The sequence below is a fragment of the Acanthopagrus latus genome, chromosome 13 (genome assembly GCF_904848185.1).
Source record: "Acanthopagrus latus isolate v.2019 chromosome 13, fAcaLat1.1, whole genome shotgun sequence".
In the NCBI taxonomy this organism is placed as follows: Eukaryota; Metazoa; Chordata; class Actinopteri; order Spariformes; family Sparidae; genus Acanthopagrus; species Acanthopagrus latus.
Window position 1 is genome coordinate 16,057,981 of NC_051051.1, and position 26,200 is coordinate 16,084,180.

Sequence of the window (26,200 nt, forward strand, 5' to 3'; positions counted from 1 at the left end):
CTCACAGCACAAAAATGGGCTGAAAAAACACAAGCGGTGCCAATTTTCATCTAGATTTTCTTTTTTTTCTTCTGAAAACATAAAAAACAATAATATAAAAATACTACAAACAAGTCAAATTTCAACACCTGAGGGCTTCAAATAAACTTCAAAACAGTAATTTACTTGGTTTAACTGAGCTGAACAGTCCAAATAGAGATTTGCTGTGGATGCTTGTACTGGTTAATATTTCACAACTCAAAGGCAACATAATGCCACACAACCATTCTCTGGTGGGAGAATGTAGGATTATTGCCACAAACAGCGTACATATAGAGTCAATAAACAGAGAACTGTCTCAGTGCAGTGGTAACATTGGTAACACCTTACATTAAGGTCCTTGTACTTGCATTAGTTAAAGGCAATATGGCTGATTTGCTAATGATTAGCTAATAATAAAGCCTCTATTAACCCTAACAAGGCATTGTTCTTACTTTAGATCTGGTAGCTGCAAATGGCATAGGTAATTGTAAACAAGCACATAGTTAACTGCTAAAACTGCTAAAACACATAATAAAGTTATTATATATAAAATTATTATTTGTATCTAGATAAATCAACAAACAGCTTCGTAAAGGTGTAATAATGTAATTCAACTTATGTGTTTGTAATGTTACTATAAAATATTACAAGAAACTCATAAGGTCTTCATTAACATTGTAAATGTCTATAAACTAGTCACAAGTATGAGTGCTTATAAATGTCTTAAAGTCTAACAGTAAACATGTGTATGATGCTGTTATTAACTTATATAGTCTCATTACTCTTAATGAGCCAATAAGCTCAGCACAAATGTATGTAGTCACCTCTAAATTTGTGCTAATTGGCCAACCTGTGGCACACTTCTTTCTAGTAAACCAAAACAAGAGCATGCTCAGACTTGCTATGACTATCTCTTGCGACCCCTTGGATGCTCTAAACGGAGAATAACAACTTCTCCCCTCCAATAGGCAATTTAGGGTCCCTCAATTTAAATGCAACAGCTGAAGAATGATTTTATACATCAGTGTGTTATGTTGCTGAATGAAAATCAGATTTGGATACATATTAGTGTAAAAAACACTAACGGAAGACAAATGAAAACCTCCGGTTTCCTCGGTGACTCTTGTCTTTCCATAATTACCATCATAAATTACAGTATTATGCAAATGGATATTCAGTGCAGCATGAAGCTGTCGTCTTGACTGGTCCTGGAATACATTCCATGCACTGCTTTAATGAATGTGCACCATATGTGTAACTGTATGTCTAACCTCTGTGTAAACTTCTTGAGGGTAACTGCGTGATGATGCAAAATAAATTTCAGTGTAAATTGACAATAAAGTCGTACCATTTCTTATCTTATAAGAAGGGCATTATTAACTATCCATCCAGCACCTTTAACAAGGACCTTAATATAAAGCTTTGCTGTCGTATCCATGTTTCCTTCCTCTTTCTTGCCTTTATCTCCATCTTGTTACTCTACAACAGCTTTACTTGTCCTCAAACATTTTCTCTGACCTTATTTTTTTTTCAGATTTCCTCTCTGACTTACTAATACTACTTTTTCTTTCTTTCCCATCTTATTTAATAATTATACCATCAAGCTATTTTCTCTCATTTTCTCTTGCTTTTTAAACATACCTATCATTGACAGGCTTCCTGTTTCCCCCCCATATTCTCCCCACTTCTTACTGTCTGATCTCCCCATATCTACAGGAATCCAATTAGCCTCATTCCCAGCGTTGAGCCCTACTGGGAAGGGCTGGACGCAAGCAGGTACAGGCCACAACCTCCCAGTCGTCAGTGAGTGTGCCAGCCATTGTCCACCTGTTCTTGCACACTGTATACACCCCTTTGCACTTTATTCAACCCCAGCTCCTCAGTCCCGACCTGGCTGCATGCTTCTGGCCAGATGTCCTCACAAGACAACAACAATACTGGTCGTGAACTTCCTTTGATGAATGATGAAGGGTCTTCATTGTAAGAAGATGCTGAAAAAGTCCGACTTCAGACCTGACTATTAGGGATTTTTTTTTTTTTTTTTTTTTTAATTAGTAATCCGTTGTGCTATGTGGGTTAAGATTGAAAGACATAGGGTAGGCTTGGTACGGTCTGCTCATTTCTCTCAGCCTAACACTTCTGTTGTGGCTCCAGGAAGTCGCATGAAATCTGATATTTGCCTCAGTGATTTCACTCAGTGGCGAAGTTGCATTGTGGGTAATGTAAGCACCAGGTTTTGAAAAGGAAGAAGAATGCATGGCATCAAAAAAATCTAAATTTTGATCATGTTTTTTTGGTTTTTTTGGTTTTTTTTGCACTCCCCATGACCTGTAATCACACTTTAATGTGTAAAATTGGTGGAGATTCTCTACAAAATCAGGATCCATACATCTCTCATACCCCTCAAATATGAACTGAGGGCCAGGGGATGGTTAGCTTAGCTCAAGATGAAGACTGGAAGCCAGAGGAAATGTGTTGCCTGACATTACACTGGTTACCTGGCACATGATCTCCCACAAAAACTCACTAATTAATATTGCATGTTAATTAGTGAGCTTTCAGCCTTTGAGCTCCCCCTGTTTCCAGTCTCAATGCTCAGCTGAAGATCCCATGAGTCTAGCACCATATGTTCAGACATGCTGTAAGAATGGTATGGATGTTCTCATTTAACTTAAAGGCTGACTGAGATCCTCTTAGTCAACTACATACAATTTAATGACAATTCAAGGTATGATAATGGTGTGTTGTTAAATGACTCATCAACAAGTCTAAAGCAGATGACGAAATGAAAGCAAAGTTTCAAGTTTTATTATGTTAAATTACATTATATACTGCACTGGAAACATTCTTGCCATTTTAAATGTAAGGCATTTATGGCCTATAGGTGATTTTGCTGAAATGAATATTTAAAGGTCATGGGACCTCTGTCCAGTGCAATGAAATCTTGAGATGTCTGGTCAGTCACAGTACTTTAATGTATTTGTTAAAGGAATATTTCGACATTCTTGGGAAATATAATCTTCTTGGCAGAGAGCAAGATGACAAGATTAGCTCATCAGCTAGTAGCCGATGAGCTGAACTTAAAATACAGCACAAAATACTGGAAATAAGGGAAGCAAAAACAAGCTATATTTAAAAGGTAACACATCTCTCTTGAAGGCAGACTAAAATGGTGAATTGTTGTCAATACACTTAAATGTTTGTATTGATTAAACAAACATGTTAATTACTCAAGTTAAGAGTCAGCTAGGCTAGCTCTTTTGCTTTGTTTCCAGTCTTGATACTAACTGGCTGTTTACTGTGACTTTTTATGTTTACAGTGTAGATATGACAATGGTATCAATCCCATAACTCTCACCAATAAAGCAAGTATGCTTATTTCCCAAATGTGGAACAATTCCTTTTACATAATTCCAGTTTCTGTACTGTGCACAGCACTCTATTTATGCTTAATGAGCATTTCTGTGGGTTGACTGGTATGTGACTCTGCGTCTTTGCTCACTCTTTTAAACCACTGTTCACCTTCAAGTGGCATGACGCACTTTCTTTTTTACATTTCTGAACTGATAGACTTCACCGCTAGTCCATTCCTATCCCTGTTGCAGTCATAGTAACATATTTTCTTCACTCCTCTTGTCAATCTTCCTTGTTACGTTTAATGGAAGCATGTTTGTACATCTGTATTTTTAGCTCATAAACTTGATAGCATCAGTGCCTGCTGATCATGACAGTGTGTGACATGTGTAAGGGTATAAAAAAAAATCATACATATATTATATACAAATAATTGCATATTGATCATCATTAAATTGAGGGGTCTCTATTTTTTATAGCATCAGTAATTACAAAATCTGCATCGGATTATGATATAGTAATTGCTGTTTTGCCCTTAATTTTTTTTTTTTTTTGATGATACATCCAGTTTAAAGAGCATCAGCAGTATTTCCCACTGTAATGTAGTAACAACACACACAAAAAATTAGATTTGTACAGCCTGAATTTTATTCTTTTGACCGAAATTCATTTTGTTTATAGTTACTGTTTTTTTTTTTGTTTTTTTTGATTAATGGAACAGTAACATGATGGCCTCACCAGACAACTCAACAACATCTTTGACATGGTATTACAAATAAAAGTAATCAGAAAACTTTAAAACAAGCCCATGGTTGTCTCAAAACTATTCTTGAAACTGACTATTTAGATAGTATTGGAACCAATAATAGTACGAGTAATCTGAGTTAAAGGAATAATCATAAAATCATCAAAAATTAAAATAACAAAAAATAATTATTAAATTATATGATGATTATTACAAGGAAGCAGCTTTTCAGACAAGCATAGTTGTTGTGATGTAGAGTATGCGCTTCAGTTATATTGCACGTATATTGTCACTGCAGGTTATGACAGCAAGCTACAACATATAGGATTTCACTATTATTTGTCTCTGTATCTTAATGAAGCAGATGTGACTTTTAACATAAACCATATCTGAGAATGTATTTCACCATGGGAACATACATGAAATATCCACCATGTGTAACAGGGCTTTTCATTGGCAGTTTCTTTTAAAATTTTTGTAGCATGGTCATTAGCTTTTGTTATTAAACTGAGGATTGGCTATATGTTTCATTCTTAAGAAAATAAAGTACTTGTGGCTTTAAAACAAATAGATGTTTTTTTTCTTTTCCTCCTTCCTGTACAAAGACATGTTAAAGTCACTGAAAATATTTCACCAAAGAAGAAAACAAAATTTCATATCATGTACTTTAAAGGGTGTTTGGTATTGGTCAGGTTCCCAAATACAATTTAAATAACCAGCCATCATCGCCTGAATTTGTCTTGGATACTATTAAGTCTTTTGATATTCTCAGAATTGTTGCTGGTTACGAAGAAGCTGGTTACACAAAAAGACAGTTTTCCTTATTGGGCCATCTTAACTAGCTTTTGTTCAGACCCTCCTTTGACCTGTTTGTGACAGATTTATACTATCAGTATGCTGTCATGGATATTGGATTCTTGGCATTAAGTGATCCAGGAAGCTGTTTCTTCCTAGCATGTCTCCCAAACGTACCTCCTTTGCATTTCGTTTAAAATTTTCTTCCTAAGCATCTCAACATAACCCTAAGCATTAAGTAGTGACATGATAGTAAAAGAGGTTGCAATGGATGTAATTGTAACTTTACACAGCAATTCGTAACTTAACACAGCAATTAAATGTGTGCCATACACAGAAAAACACATTTTAGAGGAACAGTTGAACAAGATTGAGTATTGCTCACTTGAAGTCATTTAAATTCATGATGTGCCCCTTTCATTATTTAGAATTGTCACAATTTTAGGGGAACCACACCTAAAAAGTTCTATAAATCTTACACTGTTCAACCATTAGAAATGGGAACACCATTAAAGGCTCTGGTAATCCATTTTCTCAACTACTTCCGGACTGTGAGTGAAGGAGTCCTAGATGAACAAAATATTTTCTTAACTGTTTTATGTTTTTCATTGAAGGATACATTCATTTTTGTTTTCACTTTTCTCACTGCATTGAAATGGTCGGCAATCTGTCAGAAGAATGTAAATGTCATTTGCTTCTGGGCATCAATCAGGATTTGTATTCTGTAATCCTCACTTGAAAACAGAAACTGAAAGACAAGGGAAAAAGTTGCAAATGGCTCTGGCATAGAGGCAATTGAGAAAAATAAGAAGAAACTGCACTAAATGGGTTAAATCATGGATACTACTACTACTACTCTTTTCGTGCAGTGCTTCACTTGGTTGAACAGCCAGTCAGAGTGATTTCTCTCACCAGTGAGCCAATTGGACAAAAAGTTGCCAACAAGTTACCAATTTCTTCCAAGGGTGCAGGGCACACCACAGAAATTGGGGCCACAGATGCTCAAACAGCCCAGACATTGGCCAACGTGTGTAAAGGGCCTTTCAATAAAGCATTATGGGAAGATTTATTGTAATTTCGTTAATTTCGATGAATAATAGATTTGTATTGTAATGTAATTAAATGTAATGTAATTAAGTGAGACATTGTTTTGCATAACAATTTGAGTACAAAGACAAAATTGAAAATGTCTTCTTTAGCTTGTACCTTTCAATTCAGATAGCAAGGGTGATAGGCCCTGTGCGGGTACTAACACACCAGTTTGTTGTTGTCAAATTATTTCTTTCTAATGGAATTATGCATGGAATTACTATTATGTTAGAGATTCACAGGTCTGTTTATTGTATAATTTACTCTGTGTGATATCCCCTCCTTGTGTTCACCTTCCTGACTTTGACAAACAAAACGTCAGAAAAAAAACTCTTGTGTCACTAAACCTCTGCATCTTCACTTTTAACTCTCACTTTTTTCAGTGTTGTAACAGAAAATACACATATACCTTTTTTCAATAATGAGTAAAAAGGTGTTTTAAAGTAGCAGTCTTAATCCTATAAAAAAAGCAGCTGTCATTGACATTGTTTATTACAGATTTGCTTTTATTATTCATTTCTTCGTAGTAGGTGTGTTGTCATTTACTTTAATGTTGTTTTAGCTGGATTCGTCTTCAGGACCACCAGCAAACTTTGCTTTGCACAGACTAATGGATTTTGAATTGAATATATTTTCAACTATTCACTCCCTATATACTCCTTTCTGTAGGTCATCTTCTGGAAAGGTGAGCCCAGAGAGCATTCGTTCAAAGGCATCCCCATCAGAATCATCCGAAGATAGTCATGACCAGCGTGGGAAGAAACCACCCCCAAGTCCAGGGAAGAAGGAGGAATTGTCTTTATACATGAAGACCAAAAGAGCAATAACAAGCAAGAAGTACACTGTCTCCAAGCATGAAGCTGAAGCAACAACACCCATTGAACTCATCAGCCGAGGACCAGATGGACGCTTTGTCGTCGATCCCACTGACGCAGAAATGTCTATCAAGCCCCGGCGAATTGAGGGCTTCCCCTTTGTGGAAGAATCAGACCTCTATCCTGAATTCCGGCAGTCAGACGAAGAGAATGATGATCCCAGGCCTCTGCCACCAGTTATGGCCCCCCTTCGGCCTCACCAGATTTCCCCCATCTCCAGTCAGGAATCCTACCTGCAACCTCCAGCCTACAGCCCTCGTTTCCAGAGGCCCTTCGAAGGTATGACCATCATGGAGAGTAGTCGGCTCCAAGCCACAGGGCAGATCCGAGGCTCTCTCCATCACAGGGCCTTCTATGGCTATCTAGGCCCCCCTGGGGATCATGATCCCCCACCTCCTTTTTACATGCCTGACACTAGCCCACTCAGCTCTGTCATGTCCTCCCCTCCATACCTTGCTGAAGGTCCTTTTGGTCACCCCATGATTCCTGAAGAAATGGGGGAGGGTGATTTCCCACAATATGCTGTCTCTGGCTTTCCACTTCCTCTGACACTCACATCTTCCTCTCGCTCACCGGAGATATGGCAGGGACTGGATTTTACCTTTGCAAGTCTGGAAGGGCCCCAATTCATTTTTCCACCACATCACCCTTTGCATCTCCGCCACGACTCCCCCTATCCTCCTCCACCTCATGTACTTCCCCTGAGTGCTTTCCAGCCTTCCTCCCTTCCAATGCCTACTTACCCAGCTGTCCTGCCACTGGAAGCCCCAAAGAGCCACTCAAGCAAGTCTCCCAGCAAGGCCAAGCCTCATGGCTCCCCAGCCAAGCATTTAGCTATGCAAGAGGCACATATAGGGCAGCTAAGACACACAAGCCACGGTATGGGTGTGCCGGTTTTGCCTTACACCGATCCAATGGCCCATATTGTCCCTAGCACATTCAGTAGCCTGGACACACGATGGTTTGAAACCACCCCTCGTTTCAGTCCCAGACAGGCTCGTAGGATGGATTCTGGCATGCATCAGGTGGTTCTCCAGCCCTCTCGACTCTCACCCCTCACCCAAAGTCCCCTTAGTTCTCATGAGGGCTCCCCAGAGATTGTAGTTCGTCCCCGGCCACGGCCCAGCTTTGCTCAACCTCCCATACGCCCAGAGATGTCTGAGATTACCCTCCTCCCTCCTTCCACAGCCAGCTTCTCAAGGAGATCTTCCCCCTCCTCCTCACCTGCCCAAGGCCAGGGAAGCAGGAGAGCAAGTCCCAGCTACCGTTCCCACATGGCCTTTGCCACCTCTGCAACCAGCTACCCAGCTTCCCAGTCCCCGTCACCCCCCATGGAAAGCAGCAACATATTTGGGCAGATGCCATCTCAGAGGAGGACTGAGGAGGAGATCCTTCCATCTGAGCCCTCTCCACCCCAGTTGTCAGCTTCAGGGTAGGTGCATTAGGCATGCAGAGAGGGATACCATTCGAATCATCTGCCCCAACCCATAATGCTTTCAATGTGTGAAGTTGCTCTGACATTTTGGTTACTAAAGTGCTGTCTGATATCCATCATCAATTTTTAAATCATCTCTGTGGCAAATTAGTTGTGTAGTTTAGTTTATGCTTTTTGTCATTTGTTAACACTTCTATGTAAGAAATGACTTTTATATGGTTGAAGGAAAGCCATTGTGATGATTCATTTGATGAGCTTGATGAGAAAATTTTAAGTTTAGTCAATCTGGTCAAGGCTGCTTTTCATGTCAGACATCAAGTCAGAGGTATTCACCCATTAAATCTGTGAAGCATTGTTCCAAAATTATCACATTGACAAATACATTTTATCATACAGTGAAAAGACCAAAAAGTATTGATTATGAAACAGATTATTTGTTGAGTTTATAAGAACATGCATTTGCTTCACAGATTACATTTCAGACCTTTTGGGGCTACAGTCCATTCTGACAAAAATGCTATTGCCAGTGCACTGTGAAATTTATTTGGCACAAGCCCCTAAAAGCCTGGGAATTTGCAGACATCACCACTGAATCCCTGTTTTTCCATCTATATCATGCGTTACCCTGCTTTCACCTAACAGGAGGAATCCCATAATATTCATCAAATTGATTCCCCAGACAAAACAAACACCCATTGTTATGTCTAGCTCCAAGCCTCTGAAGATGCCTTTATCATGCGGAGGGATGCTTTAAGAAGAGTTCATCTTGGCAGGCCCTGCGGCCCATCCTCGGCCTTAGTAACCTAACTGCATGACCAATTCTCCTTTTCCTTCCAACCTCTCAGATTTTTTCCTATCCTACTCCCCCTTCCTTTTCTGTAATCCTCCTCTCCCCAACCCCCTTAATTGCCCCCAGGACACTCCCAGGTCTGGCTACCAAGGAGAGGTTGTTGGGCAAAGTGTGTCACAGGGCCTGTCCGCTTCTCATGTACTGCAATGTCTCCATCATTATGAATTAGGGGCAGTATGGTGGTTCTTGATGGCTCCTGGAGTCTTACCTGCTTTGTTTTTGATTGATCTCAGCTATCTGGGCAGCGTTGTTGTGACCAGGTCCTCTACACCGCAATAGGTAAGGGTTGGATCCATGTCTGAAAGGGGGGGGTTAGCAGGTGGGACTTTTTTGATCACCTCGTCCTTTAAAGGGGAATACAAGACTTTGAGTCTTTGTTTGATTTGTTCCTTCCCTCAGTCAATACGTGTAGTTTATTTCTGTTCTTTCTTTTTCCTTTTTCTCAAAGTAGCTATGCATTTTAAGTTCTGCAGTCTTCAGTACATTATGCATTCAGACTGATATGCATATGCCATCTGTTAGTTTTAGAAATAGATTAGGTCAGAGATGTATCACCAACATTATTTCATGCTTGAGTGGTTTGCTAACTGACCACATTCACATGAAATTTTTTATCGATAGACAATAGGCATCTTATTAGGCTCACCAATGTAATAAGCACTTATTGATTATTTGGTTAATTTCTCTAATAAATTAGTTCAGCAAAGTTCACCGAATGAAATGTAATACATACTTAGATTGTATTTGGTGCAAAAACCAAGCAACACATCTGTACATGGCCAAACTGGACTACACTATCTGAATGATTCCAAGCTTCAGACATGTTTTGACGCACTAACACCTTTAGAGATCGACCAAACTTCAGTTGTGTGTTATGGTCAAAAGTCAAATGCAGGAGCAAGTCCCAAGAGAATGTCCAGTATTTTTGAACATTTTTGACATTACACTGTAGGTTGATTGTATTTCATGTGAGCTAAGCAACAGTCTGATCTTGCAATTGATTTATCCCAATGAGGCTCTGCCTCAGCACCTTGAGACAGATCAATGCACTTCACATCCAGATAGGTAGTTGTATGCCAGTATTGAGTGAGAACATTGTTGTTTTTCTCCCTCAGTTTGTTGTGAATCATTGTAAAGAACTCTTCAGCAAACACAAATATAACAGTCCAACACCATTTCAACGTATCATCATAGATAATATCTGCTCCCTCTGTTCCACTCTTGTGTTGGCTCAAATGCCCACTGTGCATCAGCTAAAGCTTTGTTTATGCTATTGTGTGACACTGAAGGCCTCTGAAGATGGCATGTGAGCTATAAGCACATAAAGTGGCTTTTGTGCTCAATTTCTAATCATTTGCAGTATCCTCTTAAACTCTGAAAAAAGAAGTTCTGTTAAGGAGCAAGAAGTCAACAAGTGTTTCCAGAGGAACACCTCATGTCATGTTATAGCATGTCATGCCATTTTCTACTGATGCCTGTTTGGACTTTTGTACTTCATAAAGTGAAAAGCTAGAGAGATCATCTTGTGATTGTATCACACCAGGCATAACACTCGTCAACATGTTGCCGTTCTGTACCATGAGTAGTCAAAAGTCATTACTACGTTATTACATTACTCAGTAGCCATGGGTCCACACTGGCTCTTAACCTAGGCACTTCATTTTGATCTCAACAGTACACCTATAGAGTTTTGTAACTGCATCTTGCACAGTTGTGACACTATTGCGCTGACAAAATATGTCCATAAATAAACACCATCCATCCTTCCATCCATCCATTATCTTCTGCTTATCCAGACAAACACTGCTACTACTGTTACTCACAACCCCTTTTGTAATAGTCCCTGTACAGAAATTGTCTCTGGGACCACATTTCATCTCGATGACTGGCAAGCAGAGATGCAATGACTTGGCACACTTATCCTTACGATGCGGAGACAGCATCAAGTATATCAAAGATCAAGTCTATCTTCTCCCACCCCACCAGTTCAGTGACATCTAGTTGAAATGGTCATGAATGACCATACCATGAGCTTTACTGCAAAGCCACATGCCATATAGAAGGCATGGTTTATTTGTCCCCTTTAATGCTCTTTTTTACAAGCCAACAAAAACTGGAATGCACTGAGAACTGCCGAGGTCCTGTCATTGGCATTTGCTACCAAATACATTGCCATGGCCCAGCAATCAAAAAGAGGAACTTCACATGCCAGGAATACAGTCAGTGTGTTTCTTTCCTCTTTCTCCCTTTAGACCAGTGGTAAACCATCTCTCCTGTTCAGAAATCCTCTGCAGGATGAAATCAATTGCTGCTCAATCCTGTCTAAATTCTTATATTCTTATGCGCAGTGTTGGGGAAGCTACTTTGCAAGCATAGCTTGCAAAATTACATATAGTTCAGCCTGGCAGTAACTCGAATACACTACATTTCTACCCCTGAAGAAATGTAGTTTTTTAAAACTACTGCTAAGAAAAGTAGCTAAGCAACTACTTAAACTCATTATACTCATTTAACTCAGCGTTAAATAAATCAACATATGGTGTGTATGAAACAAAATATACTAGCCTACAAAAAATTCACATGTCAGCAGACATATGCCTCTCAAATCAAGTTTTATTTTTTAAAGAACAAAACCGTTTTGGTCAACATCACAGGAACTTCAGAGACACTAACACTTAGGCACTACAACTAGATGCCAGGGCAGAATCATTTGTTGATATGACACATTTCAAAGTTTTTATCAGACAGCCGGTTCCCTTTGGCACTAAAAACATCTTTACCAACACTAAAAAGCTGCTCACACGCTGCACTGGCTGGGACACCAGTGTTGAACTTCACAAATTTGGACACTTTGAATAGAGATTTGAAAGTAGTTTGTGGGGACTCATCTGGTGATTTCACAACAGCGTCTACCTCATCACCTCATGAAAGAAAAAATAAAATAAAATAATATTATATAGGTCTTTTTTTTTTTTTATAAAAAATATATTTCATGTTATTGCCCAAAATTGTTAATTGTCCCAATTGTTAGTTAAACTACAAAAAATGACCCAAAAAGTAGTTGAAACACTTGACGCAGCACAGAATATGAATGTAGTTTAGCTACCAGCAAGTTATAGCAAATTATAGATAAGCTATGTACTTCAACTACATGTAGTTTAAGTCCCCCCAACACCGGTTATGCTGCTAAGGGTGCAGCTCTAGCCTAGCCATTTTGGCAGGCTAACACACCTGTCTCACCCACCTCAAGACGGAACTGGTTGCCAAGGAGACTGTCAAGGATTACAACTGGCACCACACTAAGTGGCAGCCTTTCTCATGATGTACGTGGTCTTTGCCATCAACAGGGAGAGAAACATGTCCACTACATACTGCAAGTCAGACACTGGCACCTTGAGGTGGGCCATTTGATGCTTAAGGACATGAGTGGTGATTGGTCCTCAACAAACCATTCCTACAACTCACACTTTGGACCCGACATCCAAGAAGATGTTTAACTGACATCCTGCTACTTCTCCAGGTAATCCTGGCCTCCTCCTCCCTCTTAGTCTGTTGTACCTTGTACAGTAGGATCAGCCTCATTTGGCCAGCAAATAATAATTCTGATAATTAAGGGCATTGTACCTTTATAAAAAGTAACCAATAGCAAAGTCCATTAGATTGCACACATGTAGTCAAAGAACTGGTACACATCCAGGTAATGTTGATTTTCTATTATATAAATCATGATATGGCATGATCACCAGCTTATGTTGGTGTTTTATGTCTTTCTGGGCTATATAGATTATTACAAGGTATGGTGTACTATGCAAAGGATAGTCTATGTGGACTGCTTCTTTTTTTAGATGATTAGTCTCTAAAAACTTCCTTAGCATTCTCCTCAAGCGTGACACATTCTGCCATTTAAATTTTACAGATGCTTGTATTGTATGACACCAATTGAAAATATTTTGGACCCCAATCTCCAAATAATATTTTTGTAAGATTGGCGTTACGACGTCATATTAAGTTGTGTGTCCACTGGGAGCCATCGTTCACAGCTCTTTTGCTGCATTAGCAATAAAGCAGAAATGCTCTTGCATGTTTCTCGCTGTGATGAAAGCTTGGCATGTGTAAAGTTCTCAGCACTTTGAAGAAGTTGAAAAAATACTCCAGCTTTTATCAGAAATGCATCCGTTTCAGCAGCAAACAGCATCAGAGCAGTAGCAGGAGCCATTACCAGCACTTCCTGCAAGCATCTCTGTAGCCCAAATTACCAAGGGCAGATTCCTGGTGGACACATGGCCTTAATCCCTTATATAAAGCATCTGTATAGAGCATGAATAAAGCCATCAACTTTAAGTATACAATTGCACTCTTAAGTTTGGACTGCAGAACAGTTCTCACTACCTTGTGAAGCAAGTGTCCTGCCAGAACAGCTTATGCACTTCTTGTTATCCCAAGGAACAAATATTTCACCAAGGGCTTGCAGAAGGGGGACACACAGGGGACTTGAGGACCCCAATGTTTGAGTGAACTGCCCAATAAAGTGCTTTTGAATGTATTCCCCTTTAAAGTCGTGTTCCATGTGCAAACTGCCATGCATGCCATTGCTAAATATTGCTCCTCCGTTTCAAAAAAGAAACAATTATATTGATAAATTCTTGTTACATTTGTTGTCCTAGTGCTTCGCTTTTCTTTGGCTTATTTTTCATTATGTGACTGTTCCCGAGTAGTCATTTTCCCCTCCCGCCATCTCTCCCCCTGTCAGCATGGTGAAGCCCATTGTAGACAGTATCCATGTCTATGAATACATATTGATGATGCTTTGTTGCTCAGCTGTGATTCTATCCCTCTACTAACAACCATCGGTTTCTCTCTGCAGCCACGGTGGAAGATGGCCTCTCTGTGATGCTAATTGTTTTCTGTGCCTTGAGACAAGTGTGTGTTTGTGGCAGAAATCTGTGGGCTGCCAACTCATAAGTGCCTCCATGAATGGGAGGGAGGTCTGTAGATGCTATCTTGAGCAGCTGAGAAATATATGTTCCACTTGAAGGAAACATTTGCATCTGTTATTTTCAGAGCGTGATAGATTATTTAAAGAAAAAATATATATATACAATCTGTAAACATGTCATTAATTGACAAGTCTTGCTTTCATTTTGTTTAAAATATTATTCATTTTTGAAGAATTTTACTCTGAAACCAACAATGCAAGTCTATTTAAAGGTATCGTTTCAAAATCTTGACTCACTGTTCTAATTTACATCATGAGGTAAATAGTTAGTTTCAGGAATTGTGTAACACTTTGCTTTTCTTTGGAAGACTGTTTGGATCAATTTGAGCAAAATATCTTAGTTGTGCCTGAAGGGCAATTCAATTTGACGGTGCATAAATTATTTTACTATCTGGGTTTATTAACTAATTTTATGAAACATGATGGTCATTATCGCCATAACTGTTAGTTGTTCATCCAGATGGTGCACAATGTTTTTAATAACAGTAGAATTAATCATTTGTTCTTCAAAAAACATGCTGGATTTCAGAGTCCAGCTCTTTAGGTGTCTCACATTGATCCTCTGGCAACGTGCTGCACCTCTTGCTTAGCACGAGCAGTGTTGTTTTGAGACCATGTGGGTTTCTGGTTTTGTTGCGCTCCGTAGTGCAGAAACAATCCACTGCTTATGTTTGGCCTGGAGTTACCCGTTTTCCCCTCTTTCTGCTTTTTATCCAGAAAACGTCGAGGTGCGCCGAGTGCCCTTTCGGGGTCTGAGAGGATTGATGCACTGAGATACCAACGTATTAAAAAGGCCAAGAAGATGATGATGAACAACAATAACTCCAAGACCAGAAAGAAAGCAGGTGTGAACCCTGAACGTCTCTGTACTCACTACTTACAGTGATTTTCTTTTAAATTGCCACATCATTATGACCACAGTTAAAATGTTGTTTTTTTTTTTGTTTGTTTAGGTTTTTTTTTTTGCTTCGAAAAAATGTATTTCTACATTTTTCTTAATATACAAAGTATCTGTCACATTTATTTGTTATAGTATTAATGTCTTACATTACTTCTTCCTCTGCATGTCGTCGTTTGAGGTATCAGGATTCTCCAAATCCATGGTTTGATGAAATTTTCTCTCTCTAAACTTTTTTTTTAGCACTGACACTGAATGATTGTTACATCATTGTTGGTTTATCGAGTCCGTACTTGCCCTGACAATTGTCACTTACATTTTCAAATCGTCTTAAAAAAAGGTTACATGTATCAAATTAGATTTTTTTGTAGAGCACGAGTCGGCACATGGTGTTTTAATTCGAAAATGGCCACTATAGAGAGCCAAAGTCACACCCCTTCCGATGAACCCCATGAGACCTAATTTGGGAAAAACTTTGTATGACAGTGAATGGAGAGAGACAAATAATGTTTTGATCCCATTAGAGTTATGCCATGAACTACACATAGGATGTTTGTCAACTTAAAAGATCGTTTTCCGAGGCAATAATGTCGCAGTGAAAAAAAAGTGGAAATCTCAATAAATCTGTCCATAACTGTTGTTATGTAAAAGGTTAGTTTGTTAGTTCTGCAAGCAAGCTAATATAAAGGACCAGCTCTACAGGGTTCAACTTGCAGGTTTGATAATGTCACTGCGACTGTTGGCTCTGTAGTCTCTATAATAATGTATTTTCATAGTCTCTTTCATCGTCTTTCTCAAGACGAAAAAATTATGTTTTTTAGTTAAAAATATCATATGTGTAATTCATGACACAACCAAAAAATATGTCTCTCTCTATTCGCTACAAGACAAAGTTTTTCAGAAAAAAGGTCACATTGGGTCCACCAGAGGGGGCGTGAGTTCGGGTCTGTATACTGCTCCACTGTCTGACTTCCTGTATGACTCTATCTGCTCTGTGCAGATTGCGCTGGTCCGCTTCCATAAGAAAAAAAAATTAAAAAATTCTACATAGTGCAGTGTTGAGAGACACTGCAGTAACATGCCACGGTGCAGCAGGTGGAAACATGAGCTTTACCTAGAACGCCACAATCTGAGCAGTACAATTCCACTGTTGACCCAATGAAACAAGACAGGGTCAGGTATTGTACAAGTTTAGCCAAGACTGAAACTCACATTTCATTTGCTGTGGCAAAAGCATTTAACCTCTTTCACATTCAGTTAGATTTCCAGCTGACTTGATTTGCTTCAGTCAATCACAACCATTTGTCTTATTTGGGGTGTGTTGGTTGCATTGACCTTTTTATATATTCTGTGATTTGATGTGATGTTCTGTGCGCCAATGAGGTTCTAGCATAAGTTGTAGTTGTAGGGTTCCATTGTATAAAGGGCAGCAGCAGTAAGTAAACTTTCGCTTCTTTCACCTTAGCAGTGTATGTTTCTGAACAAATTAGTGGCAAGAAATAAAAAACACAGTTACTTGATCTTCACTTCTATCCAGAGGCATTACAATCTGTGCCCATTTATACTGTCCCTTGGCAATCAAACATGAACCAGGAGGTTCCGGACTAATTTGGGAATTGGTCACCTTAAAGGGAAGATTTTTCATTCCAGTTTTCTAAAGTTAGCACAGTTTATGACAACATCAGGGTAGTTATTTCAAATCTTAAAGTGCTCCTTTCTGACCCACAGAAGATACTATACAGCAACTTTCACTTACTCATTAGCATTTTTTGTAACAGGTAAGCTGAAACAAGCAAATGTCATATCCCATTTATGGTATGGTTATGAAAATGTGCTCTGATTTTAAAACCAACAAGTTTCACCTCCACCAGCAGGGACCATCAAATGTTGCACTGAAATTCAGCCCAGATCATCTGGGTATATGAGTGGTGTACAGATCCTATCTTAAACCCTCCAAACAGTTTGCAGGCTCAATTGGAATGCCCCGATTAATAACATGGTTGGTATCTTCGATTTTAAATCTGGTTGATTCCAGCTGTACTTTCAAAGACAGACGACATTAGCCAAAGAGAGAGGCATCCCGGAGCAGCTGACAGTGCTGTCAGATAACATAAACATGCCAGTCCTTGAGGCTAATGATAAATATCATACTACTCTTAAAAGACAACTGACAATAGTTCTCTCACTGAAGAATGGAAAATCCATGTTGAATGCGTCTCCATAAACATTTTCTCATCCACACTGCCATTGTTTTTTTCAGCAAAGAATTACTGTTAACACAGCAAGTAGTTGTGCCACAGTCATTCTGATTAGCCTAAATCAGTGTAATTATTAGAAAAAAGGACTGACTGAGCGCCTTGCACTGGAAAGCTGAGAATGTACCGCTAATAAACTACTAAAACATAGAGCACACACCAGGCATGCAGTATCATGATAATAACAATGTTTTTTCTGGCACTTCCAGCATCCACGCTGACTGGAGGAGCCATACATTTTTGACCAAACAGTTTTGACTGTTTAGAAAGTTCATACCTTCCACAAAGGGGCAAACAACTAGCCTGCCCTAAAATTTTTTTTTTTCTTTTCTTTGTTTTTTTTAAATGCTTCAAGCCCCAGTAAATTTGACTCAGTAATATGTTCTTGTCATGAATGCTTGTTTAATCAATTCATAAACCGTAATAGAAACCAAGAAAATGTCTTGGCCAGGACAGTGACTTCCTGGAGCCCAGACAGAAATAACATGTTAAAACAAGCAACAGTAACAGGTTAAAACCAGCAGCAATTGTACTAAATTAAAAGATAACAAGCAGATGGACAAATTAATGAATAATAAAAATAATAATAATGATGATGATGATGATGATGATGATTAAGTTGGCAGTTTATCAAAAGGCTGACACATAAGGACAAACTACCATTCACGCTCACATTCACACCCATCGACAATTTACAGAGATCAATAAACATGATAATTTTGCATGTCTTTGGATTGTGAGGGGAACAGTCTTTAGATAATACACTAATACTAAGCACTGAAAACATGTCAGGTGAAACCGATATATACAGTTATGTACCATCAGCATAACAGTGGTATTTGACATTGTGATGAGAAATTACGTTGTCCAGACTAAGAAAAAAGAATGGGTCCACAAAAGCTTCTTTGCTCCCATATTTAACAATTTAACAATTCAGATACAAATTTACTGATATATGTGATAAATTTCCTATATGGTATGAGCAAAACCAGTCAAGGACTGTGTCAGAGAAGCCCAGCTATTTGCCAAGCCAATTTATTAAAATGTCACGGTCAGAAATGTATCATATGCAGTGCTCAAGTCTAATAGAAACAGAACAGCCACATTGTTTGAATCAGTAAATATTCATAGGTCATTACTCACCTTAAATAAAACTGTTTAAGGTGTGGTTGGTTTGATAGCCCAACTGAAATTTGTTTAATATATTTTTGGATTGTTCAGATGATCATGTAATTGGTGAAAAATTAATCTCCTCGAGAAGTTTACCTACAAAGGGGAGATTTGAGATAGGCCTGTAGTTTGCAAGGTCGGTAATATCTAGATCAGGTTTCTTGAGCAAAGCTTTTACCAGAACAACAGGTGGATTAAAATATCTTTGGACGGAGCCAGGCTACCAGTTTCTCTTTGTTTCCAGTCTTTATGCTGACTAACTCTGTCCTGGGTCTAGATTCATACAAGAAAGCACATAACCATGTTTCCCAAAGTAACTGCTGACAGACAAACTGAACTCCATATACACAACACACATTGTACTTATATACAGATTTGACAATGATTACTTTCCTAGTGCCAGTAGAAGTAGTGCCAGTAAGTTTTTTTTTTCCTGGTGTGTCACTTTTGAAATCATGAATATAATCGAAAACAGGGAGCAGTAAGTGTTTTAATGGTTATTTCTACGTCTCTCTGTCACATGACTTGAACAGAGACCAATCAGATTGTATAACACAGTCATGACCGTAACATCAAAGGGCATCATAGCAATACGTAGCTGATATAATCAGATAGTTACGGATATAGGAACAGAGAATTTGAGAACTTATCAAAACTATATACTTATGGTTAATGAAATCACTATTACATTATATATGCTTGTCTGTAGTATCTCCACTACCTTTTTGGATCAGTTTTTGCCGTGGTAGCTGATATAACATTAGATACAGCTATCCCATGATAACATTTTATGTGGAACAGTGTCTTGTGTTGATTCAAAGATCATGTGAGAAAACAGCGTTTCATCATGGTTTGTTCAAGCCTTACAAATATTTACACTTTTAAAGTGAACCCTGCTTTTGAGGCTTTGGTCTGTTTATTGGTCCCTGATTCCAGGGTGGTGCCCCGTTTTAATGACTTGATTAATAATTTGTATTAATTTTGTTTAATTTAATCTTAATAATTACTATTAATAATTTTCTAATTTCTAATAGGGACACGTGCCCTACCATCGATTCCAACAGTGTTTATGAATTCTGGTGGCAATGACCATTTCATCTACCCTCCACCAGGTGTCTCCACCTCTCAGACCCAGCAGGCCTACACCTCTCAGGTACTCCAGCCCGAAGAAGCTCTCTACCTCCGCAAGAAGAAGAAACGGCCCATCCTCCATGACCCATATACTCGCTTTTCTGCTCTGCTGTACCGCCGCCCACAACGGGAGGACCAGAAGGCAATTTTGGCCAGCATGGACAACATAGACCTGGACCATGCCACCCTACTCTAAATGCCCTTGAGGACAAGGTCACAACCATGCAATATGTCCCCCAACAGCACTAGCTACACACCAGATTTGTAAAAACTACTCTATCAATTATATATGTTTGCCATTGATTAGCTATTAAGGGGAATAGCACTAAATTTCAGCATTCAGAATTGGTATATTCTGTAGCTCCGCTCTTGGTCAGTTTGATTTGCATTAGTTAGCATTCTGCCATTTTCACAAGCTAATCTGTGATGACAACATATGTAGTTTAAAAGAATGGAAAGAAACAAAAAAAATAATTATTTTCAGAGACCAAATTTATTTCTTCTGTTAAGAAAGTACAGAATAAAAATAGTGTCTAAAATGGTGCTCCCAACATCCTGTCAGCAAAATAGCAGCATTGTGACTGGAATGGTATCACAGATTGGAGTCACACTCCTAAGGCTTCCCATCTGACAAAGATTTGATTATTTTTTACCAGTGTTCTTTATACCCAAATGCACAAGAATTATCTGTGTCTGCTTAAATCAAGTAGTATTCCCTTTAAAAAAAAATAAAAAAATGTATGAAGAAAAACTTTAGACTTTTGCCGATTCAAACCAAAATGATAGCTGCCGCAGCTTTCCAAAATTTTACTCCAGTGCAAAAAGATAAATACAAAATAACACATAATTACCAGTTCCCGTTTTGTTTTTTTGTTTTTTTTTCTCCATTTTTATCTTTTACAATCCCAGTGTAACCATTTTTTTTATTTTAAAGACTCCTCTAGGCTTGGGTCATGTTTCTTGTGCTGAGCCAATCCCCCCCCAAAAAGCCCTGCGGGTCACCGTTTACAGCACCTTCCACGGGTTCCTCTCCGCCAGCAACGTCTCCTATCTGCCGAGAAACTCACCTCACAAATATGGGTGTTCTCACTTCCTACCAAGTATACCTCAGAGCACAGGACACGAGACCACACAACCACCAGGATCAGCCAGCAGAACGTACTAGCCTTTTTCACCTCTTTAGTCATTTTTGTGTTCCACGTGCTTTTCTTCTAATGTTCTAGCTTTTCATGTTTATATGTACCTCTTCTACTTTGTTAGATGTACATGCATTGAGTTACTTAAGTTTATCTTTCAATATGCTGAAAGGATAATTCTGTCACATAAGTGAAGACATTTATATTATCTAGTCATCTTCTTTGCTCTGCTGTGAGCTTGTTGTTTAAGGAACGTCTGTTAAACAGAAACTTAACCCTGGACTACTTTTACTCGGCCTACAGAAGGAACTCTATTGAATTTCACTATATGTAATTTTTTTTTTTATTGAATAGATGTCATTCAGCACTGAACCACGTTTCACCAGGGGCTTACTGTACATTCATATTTCACACACTTACAACAAACCATTAACAGGCACAATGAGTTTGATTTTTTAAGCTGAATTGCTCTCATTTATTCCTTGTGAAGTCATTTAATTGCTCCAACTAACTGCTCAGTCTTTATCTTGTCATAACAGTTTGCACTGGAGCAAAATCTTGTTAATTTCCTTAGATATCTGTCTGCTCTTATACATCTCATCCAGTTCTTCTACTTTAGGTAGTGTAGGGGGTTCCAGATCCTATTCAGAAAGAACTACAGTATGCCAAAAACAATTCAATTAAAAAGCAACAACAACCATACACAGTAGAGGATGAGATTTTGTGCCATAGTATATGATAGTATTTTTTTTTTTCATACATACTAGAGGGCATAAAAAACAATGGCTTTGTTGGGCCTTAATGAAGCTTCTGGTTGGTTGCCTGCTTCACCCGTGTCTAATATTTATTTAAATGTTTTATTTGTGTGTGTGCGAGTATGTGTCTACTACGTACCTGCCTCTTTTGTTTGCCATTTTCTATTCACAGCCTTTGTATTCTGTCTCTTTATGTGCTTATTTGAACTGGAAATACTAAGTACAGTCGTCCCTTATGAGAAAAAGTATGTGGCATTGAAGGCAACACATAATGAGCCAAAAGTTATACTACGCTGGCATAAGCAGTTTTGCTTATGTGTTCCTCAGTTTTAATTTAAATATATGGATATGGACTGATATGGAAATATGGAAACCATGAGGCAAATTTCATTGGCCAAGTAAAGGAAGTGCCATAACATCAGAAACTCAACTATCACATACATTACACATGTGTAACCCAGTCATACTTAAGAGTCCACAAGGAATGGGTGTGTACTAAAAGAGTTGAAAGCTTTTGTTGCCATTTTAAAATGTTTTTAATTACTTCACTTTTTTATATTTTGCTCAAAAGGTGCTCAGTTTCAGATGTTGTTATCATGTTTAGATTTATGGGTAACATATCATGGGCTCCTGATACAGCAAGAAAGTAGTGTTTGGTTCTCAACTGTGTTTGGAGTGGTATTGGCATGTTCAGGGGTGATGATCAATTTTCCTGTATTTATTTGTGTACATTTTTATTGTGATTTTGAGCAGATACTGGTACAGCTGCAACTCCAACATAGTCTAATATCAGCCACATTTTAACTCATCAAATTTATTTGCCCTGATATTTCCACAATAAATGCTTTCAAAAGTTCTGCTTTTACATCTGAGCTCTCCTCTCATATTGAGTTTTAAAATTGCAGGAGAGCTTATGAAGTGATGTGATTTTTTTGTTTTAAATTTGTTTGATTATACAGGGAATACTAACTGAGATATACATAATGAGACAAGCAAAACATGTGAATATATCCAGCATACTGCAAAAGGGTAAAAATAAACAAATATTTTACAGATGCATTAGAGTCGCTTTGGCACTTAAAAAGTGGCCGTTTTATTAAAGAGGCTAGTGCCTTTATTGATGATTGCATTATTGCGTCTCTGACGTTGGAGAATCTAATGGCTAATACTTAAGCACTGACTCTGTGTCAATATAACACATTTATTGTGGAAATAACTTTCAAGATACTGCTTATAAAAATAAAATGTTAACATCTGTAGCTAAAGTCAAACCACCATCTGAACTTCCAAAGATAATAAAGTCAGCATGAATAATTTCAGCAAGAATAAAGTGGCATGTTGCACGTAGAATACATTGATCACTGACAAATCTCCTACACAACAAGAGCTATTCAGAGCTAGTGCCCACTGCTGTGAATGCAGGCAACAGGTTGGCTAGCCTATAAGAGACAAAGGGAAGAAGGAATTTCCATGTGACATCAACATTGTTTTTACATGGTTTATAACTCACTAACTAATATAACAAACTGAAACCAACCTATCATAGGTGCTTTTGCAGAGTTGTCAAACAGAGGCTCTTCTTGGTGCTAAGCTAACCATGATGTAATGCTGTACTAGTGAGTGAGCCTTCCATATAGATGATTACAAATGCCACTTCCATTTTCTCAACTATAATATCTGTATTGTTGTATTTAGGAACCCTTTATATATCAAGAAGAAAAGGCTGCTTTTGTTTAAAGACTGTGGTTAGAAGGTGGTTGTTGGAGTAGTGGTTGCATTCAAAATCACACTGAAAGTGAAACAGGGAACTCTTCTTCAATGAAATCCTCACTATGGCATACCTGCAGTGATATCTAAAAAACTCCAAACCTCAAATGTGTGATTGCACCTTGTTGCTGTTGAATATCATTGTCTTTATGCCATTTATAGAAATGTGTTAATTGTTAGTTATAAAGAAGGAGAGTGCCATTGTTTCCTTTCAAAAAGACATTTTGGTTTATTGAATGTTTCACTGCAGACCTTCTGATGTTTGTGTTGCTGTGGGTCTTCTTAGCAGAGCTCTGGAGGAAATTCTTGACTGAATGAGGGCACAGGGTTTGTTTTGTTTAGAGACTTTGAACACACTAAACTAAAGGGATAGAGTAATTGCCATCAAGTTAACAATGACGTGCGAGGACAGTAATGACTGTATTGACATTTCTAAGAAATTAAGGAGTTTGGGAATATGACATTCCCTGATTCCAGCAGAGCATTTCTAACAAATTCTTATAAAATCACTATTTCTTACCAATGATAGCAGGTTTTGGAATGGGCATCCAAAAGTCCTGTGACTTCCCTTTAGGAGTTTAAATCAGCAAACAAAACTACTTGTTTTAACAGTAGTAGCGTATAATGTACATACTGAATCAACATATTGTCCCAAAATACTTAACAATCACATTGTTTCTGTTGAGGAATTATGTTCACAATTTATTTCATATATCGTATCTGTAAAATCATAACTGATGCACTTTGCCAACTTAACACTGAACATATTGTTCCATGTTGTAATAAAGAAACCAAAACTGACAGATGAGGAAAAAGACCTTAAATATACAGAAAATTCTTTATTGAAATTTGTAGATATAATTATCTATTTTAAAATGTAAAATAACAAATTGCATATTTTATTAAAATTGGTCAATTATATGCATGCAGTTACAAAAATAACAGATATATTCCCATGTTTTTCATTATTTCAATACACAAATAGTTTGTATGTAGATGCTGCTGTGACTGTCTTCGCAAAGCAAGTACAGTTAAATATATATACTTTTTTTTTCTTTAGGTGAAGTCTCCCTCAGAGTACAGTGGATCTGTAGTTCTAAGCACAGTCAGTGGGAATAAAAAAAAAAACAAGTAGCTTGGAGATCCAAAATGATAAATTAATTGAACTAAATCACTCAAATGTTCAGTGGCAATTACTTTTTTATATGTTTTGACTGAATTTAGAGAGAAAGAATAACATGAAAACTTTAGTACACCAATTTAGAGAAAACCCTTAAAGTCACAAGACACCTGTTCATACCAGCGGTAGTGGGAAATTGTAGCTTTGTGTGACTGCAATTATTTCTTCACCGAGGGCTTTAATGAGACTTAAGAGAAGTGAGGACAGTGTGAGTTGGATGGGTGAGGGCGAGGTCAGATCTGCCTCAACAAAGTACTGTATACCTCTCAATGTGCCACTGAGAAATGTGTCCATGTACATAGTGTATATGAAAATATATAAAGATTTTATTTGCATGGTATAAAAATTTGAACACTACTGACGAAAATCGGGGAAATTGCTGTTACAAGAGCACACATTCTGTAGCTGTTATGTGTAAGAAAAGTGTGACAACGATGATCTCTGTAGTCTTGAAATTTAAAGCAAATGCCAATGAAACAGCCTGCTTACCTGAAAGACAAAAGTAATTATGCTTTTAAAAGATGTAATTTGTAAGAAATGGACATCATTTTGATCTAAAACATTATCATTATCAAAAGAGCATAAAGGAAAAAACAGTGTTGACTTTGTTAAAGATGTCTGTGTACTGTCCTGCGTGAATGCCCACTGACGTTACCATGCTAACCAGCTAGCCACGGCCCATACTGTCTCCATGATAGCTTGTTAATTGTTCATCAGCGGTTAACTGAGCTACCTGCTAATGGCAGCTAGTCACTATGGCCAAAAATAGCCACTGCAAAGAGCAGAAAGTCCAGTATAGTTAGCAGCAGGTTATGCTGCCCCCTTACAGTTTTGGAACAACCTTCATATTTTGGCCATTTCTTATGAATTACAGCTTTAAAGTGACTATAAAATGCTGTTATTCCACTGGTGCACTTAAATTTTTTTTTTTTTTATAATACAAAATAATTCAGTAAAACCACTTACTATACTGGAAGACCCACTCGTAATACTCTAAACAAAGAACACTGCTGTACACTTATTCAGCTAGTAATGAAACTAAATTTTAATTACAAGATTTTTTAAATTCAACCTGCAAGGAAGTTTGGTCACAGTAGGATTGAGATGAAATAAAAGCACATGGCATGCAGTCAGATAGGTTCAGTGGATTTGATGGTATCAAAAAACACCCACAAATGTTTCTAGATAATGGGTAGATTTGCTCTTTAATACTTTGTGATGTCTATCAATTGGTATTTTTCATAGTACAAGTTAAGTGAACGTTACCTCACAAAATGCAGTCTGGAGTAAAACTCAACAAGCCCCTTTTATGCTCTCTGTCAAATTGCAGTACGACTTGTGTTAAGTAAAGTACATGGATGTAAACATAGAGAACAATTCCGTCTTTGTCAAATACTGAAGCTCAGATTATCATTCAGATGTTTATTGTAACTTTGTCAGACGAGCCCCTAATAGTGCTACATATTTTGAGCTAACTGTAATGATTTGCCGTTGATGGTACAGTAAACAACTCTAAAATATCTTCAGATAAGTTTTGTTTGTGATGAAACATCACACATTTGTATCAGTCACTATTAATATCATGCGATATATCACTATTAATGTATCAATCACTATTAATAACATGCGATATATATCAATGAGGCATATATATATATATATATATATATATATATATATATATATATATATATATATATATATATATATATATATATATATATATATATATATATATATATATATAT

The 26,200-nt window shown here is 37.8% G+C and overlaps 1 protein-coding gene across 4 annotated transcripts in view; it reads left to right on the forward strand.

Annotated features, from left to right (window-relative positions):
* The window catches only part of LOC119031861 (protein turtle homolog B-like), a 138,044-nt gene extending 111,979 nt beyond the window's left edge, over positions 1–26,065 (forward strand). For 2 of the 4 annotated variants that reach the window (XM_037120622.1, XM_037120623.1), the window contains exons 18-20: positions 6,674–8,311; positions 14,878–15,005; positions 19,596–26,065. In XM_037120622.1, coding sequence (XP_036976517.1) covers positions 6,674–8,311; positions 14,878–15,005; positions 19,596–19,810 — 1,981 coding nt within the window. In that variant the 3' untranslated portion in view covers positions 19,811–26,065. Of the gene's footprint in view, positions 1–1,737; positions 1,798–6,673; positions 8,312–14,877; positions 15,006–19,595 lie in introns of all 4 variants that reach the window. The other 2 variants (XM_037120620.1, XM_037120621.1) reach the window with 2 other exon arrangements.
* Positions 26,066–26,200: the final 135 nt, after the last annotated feature.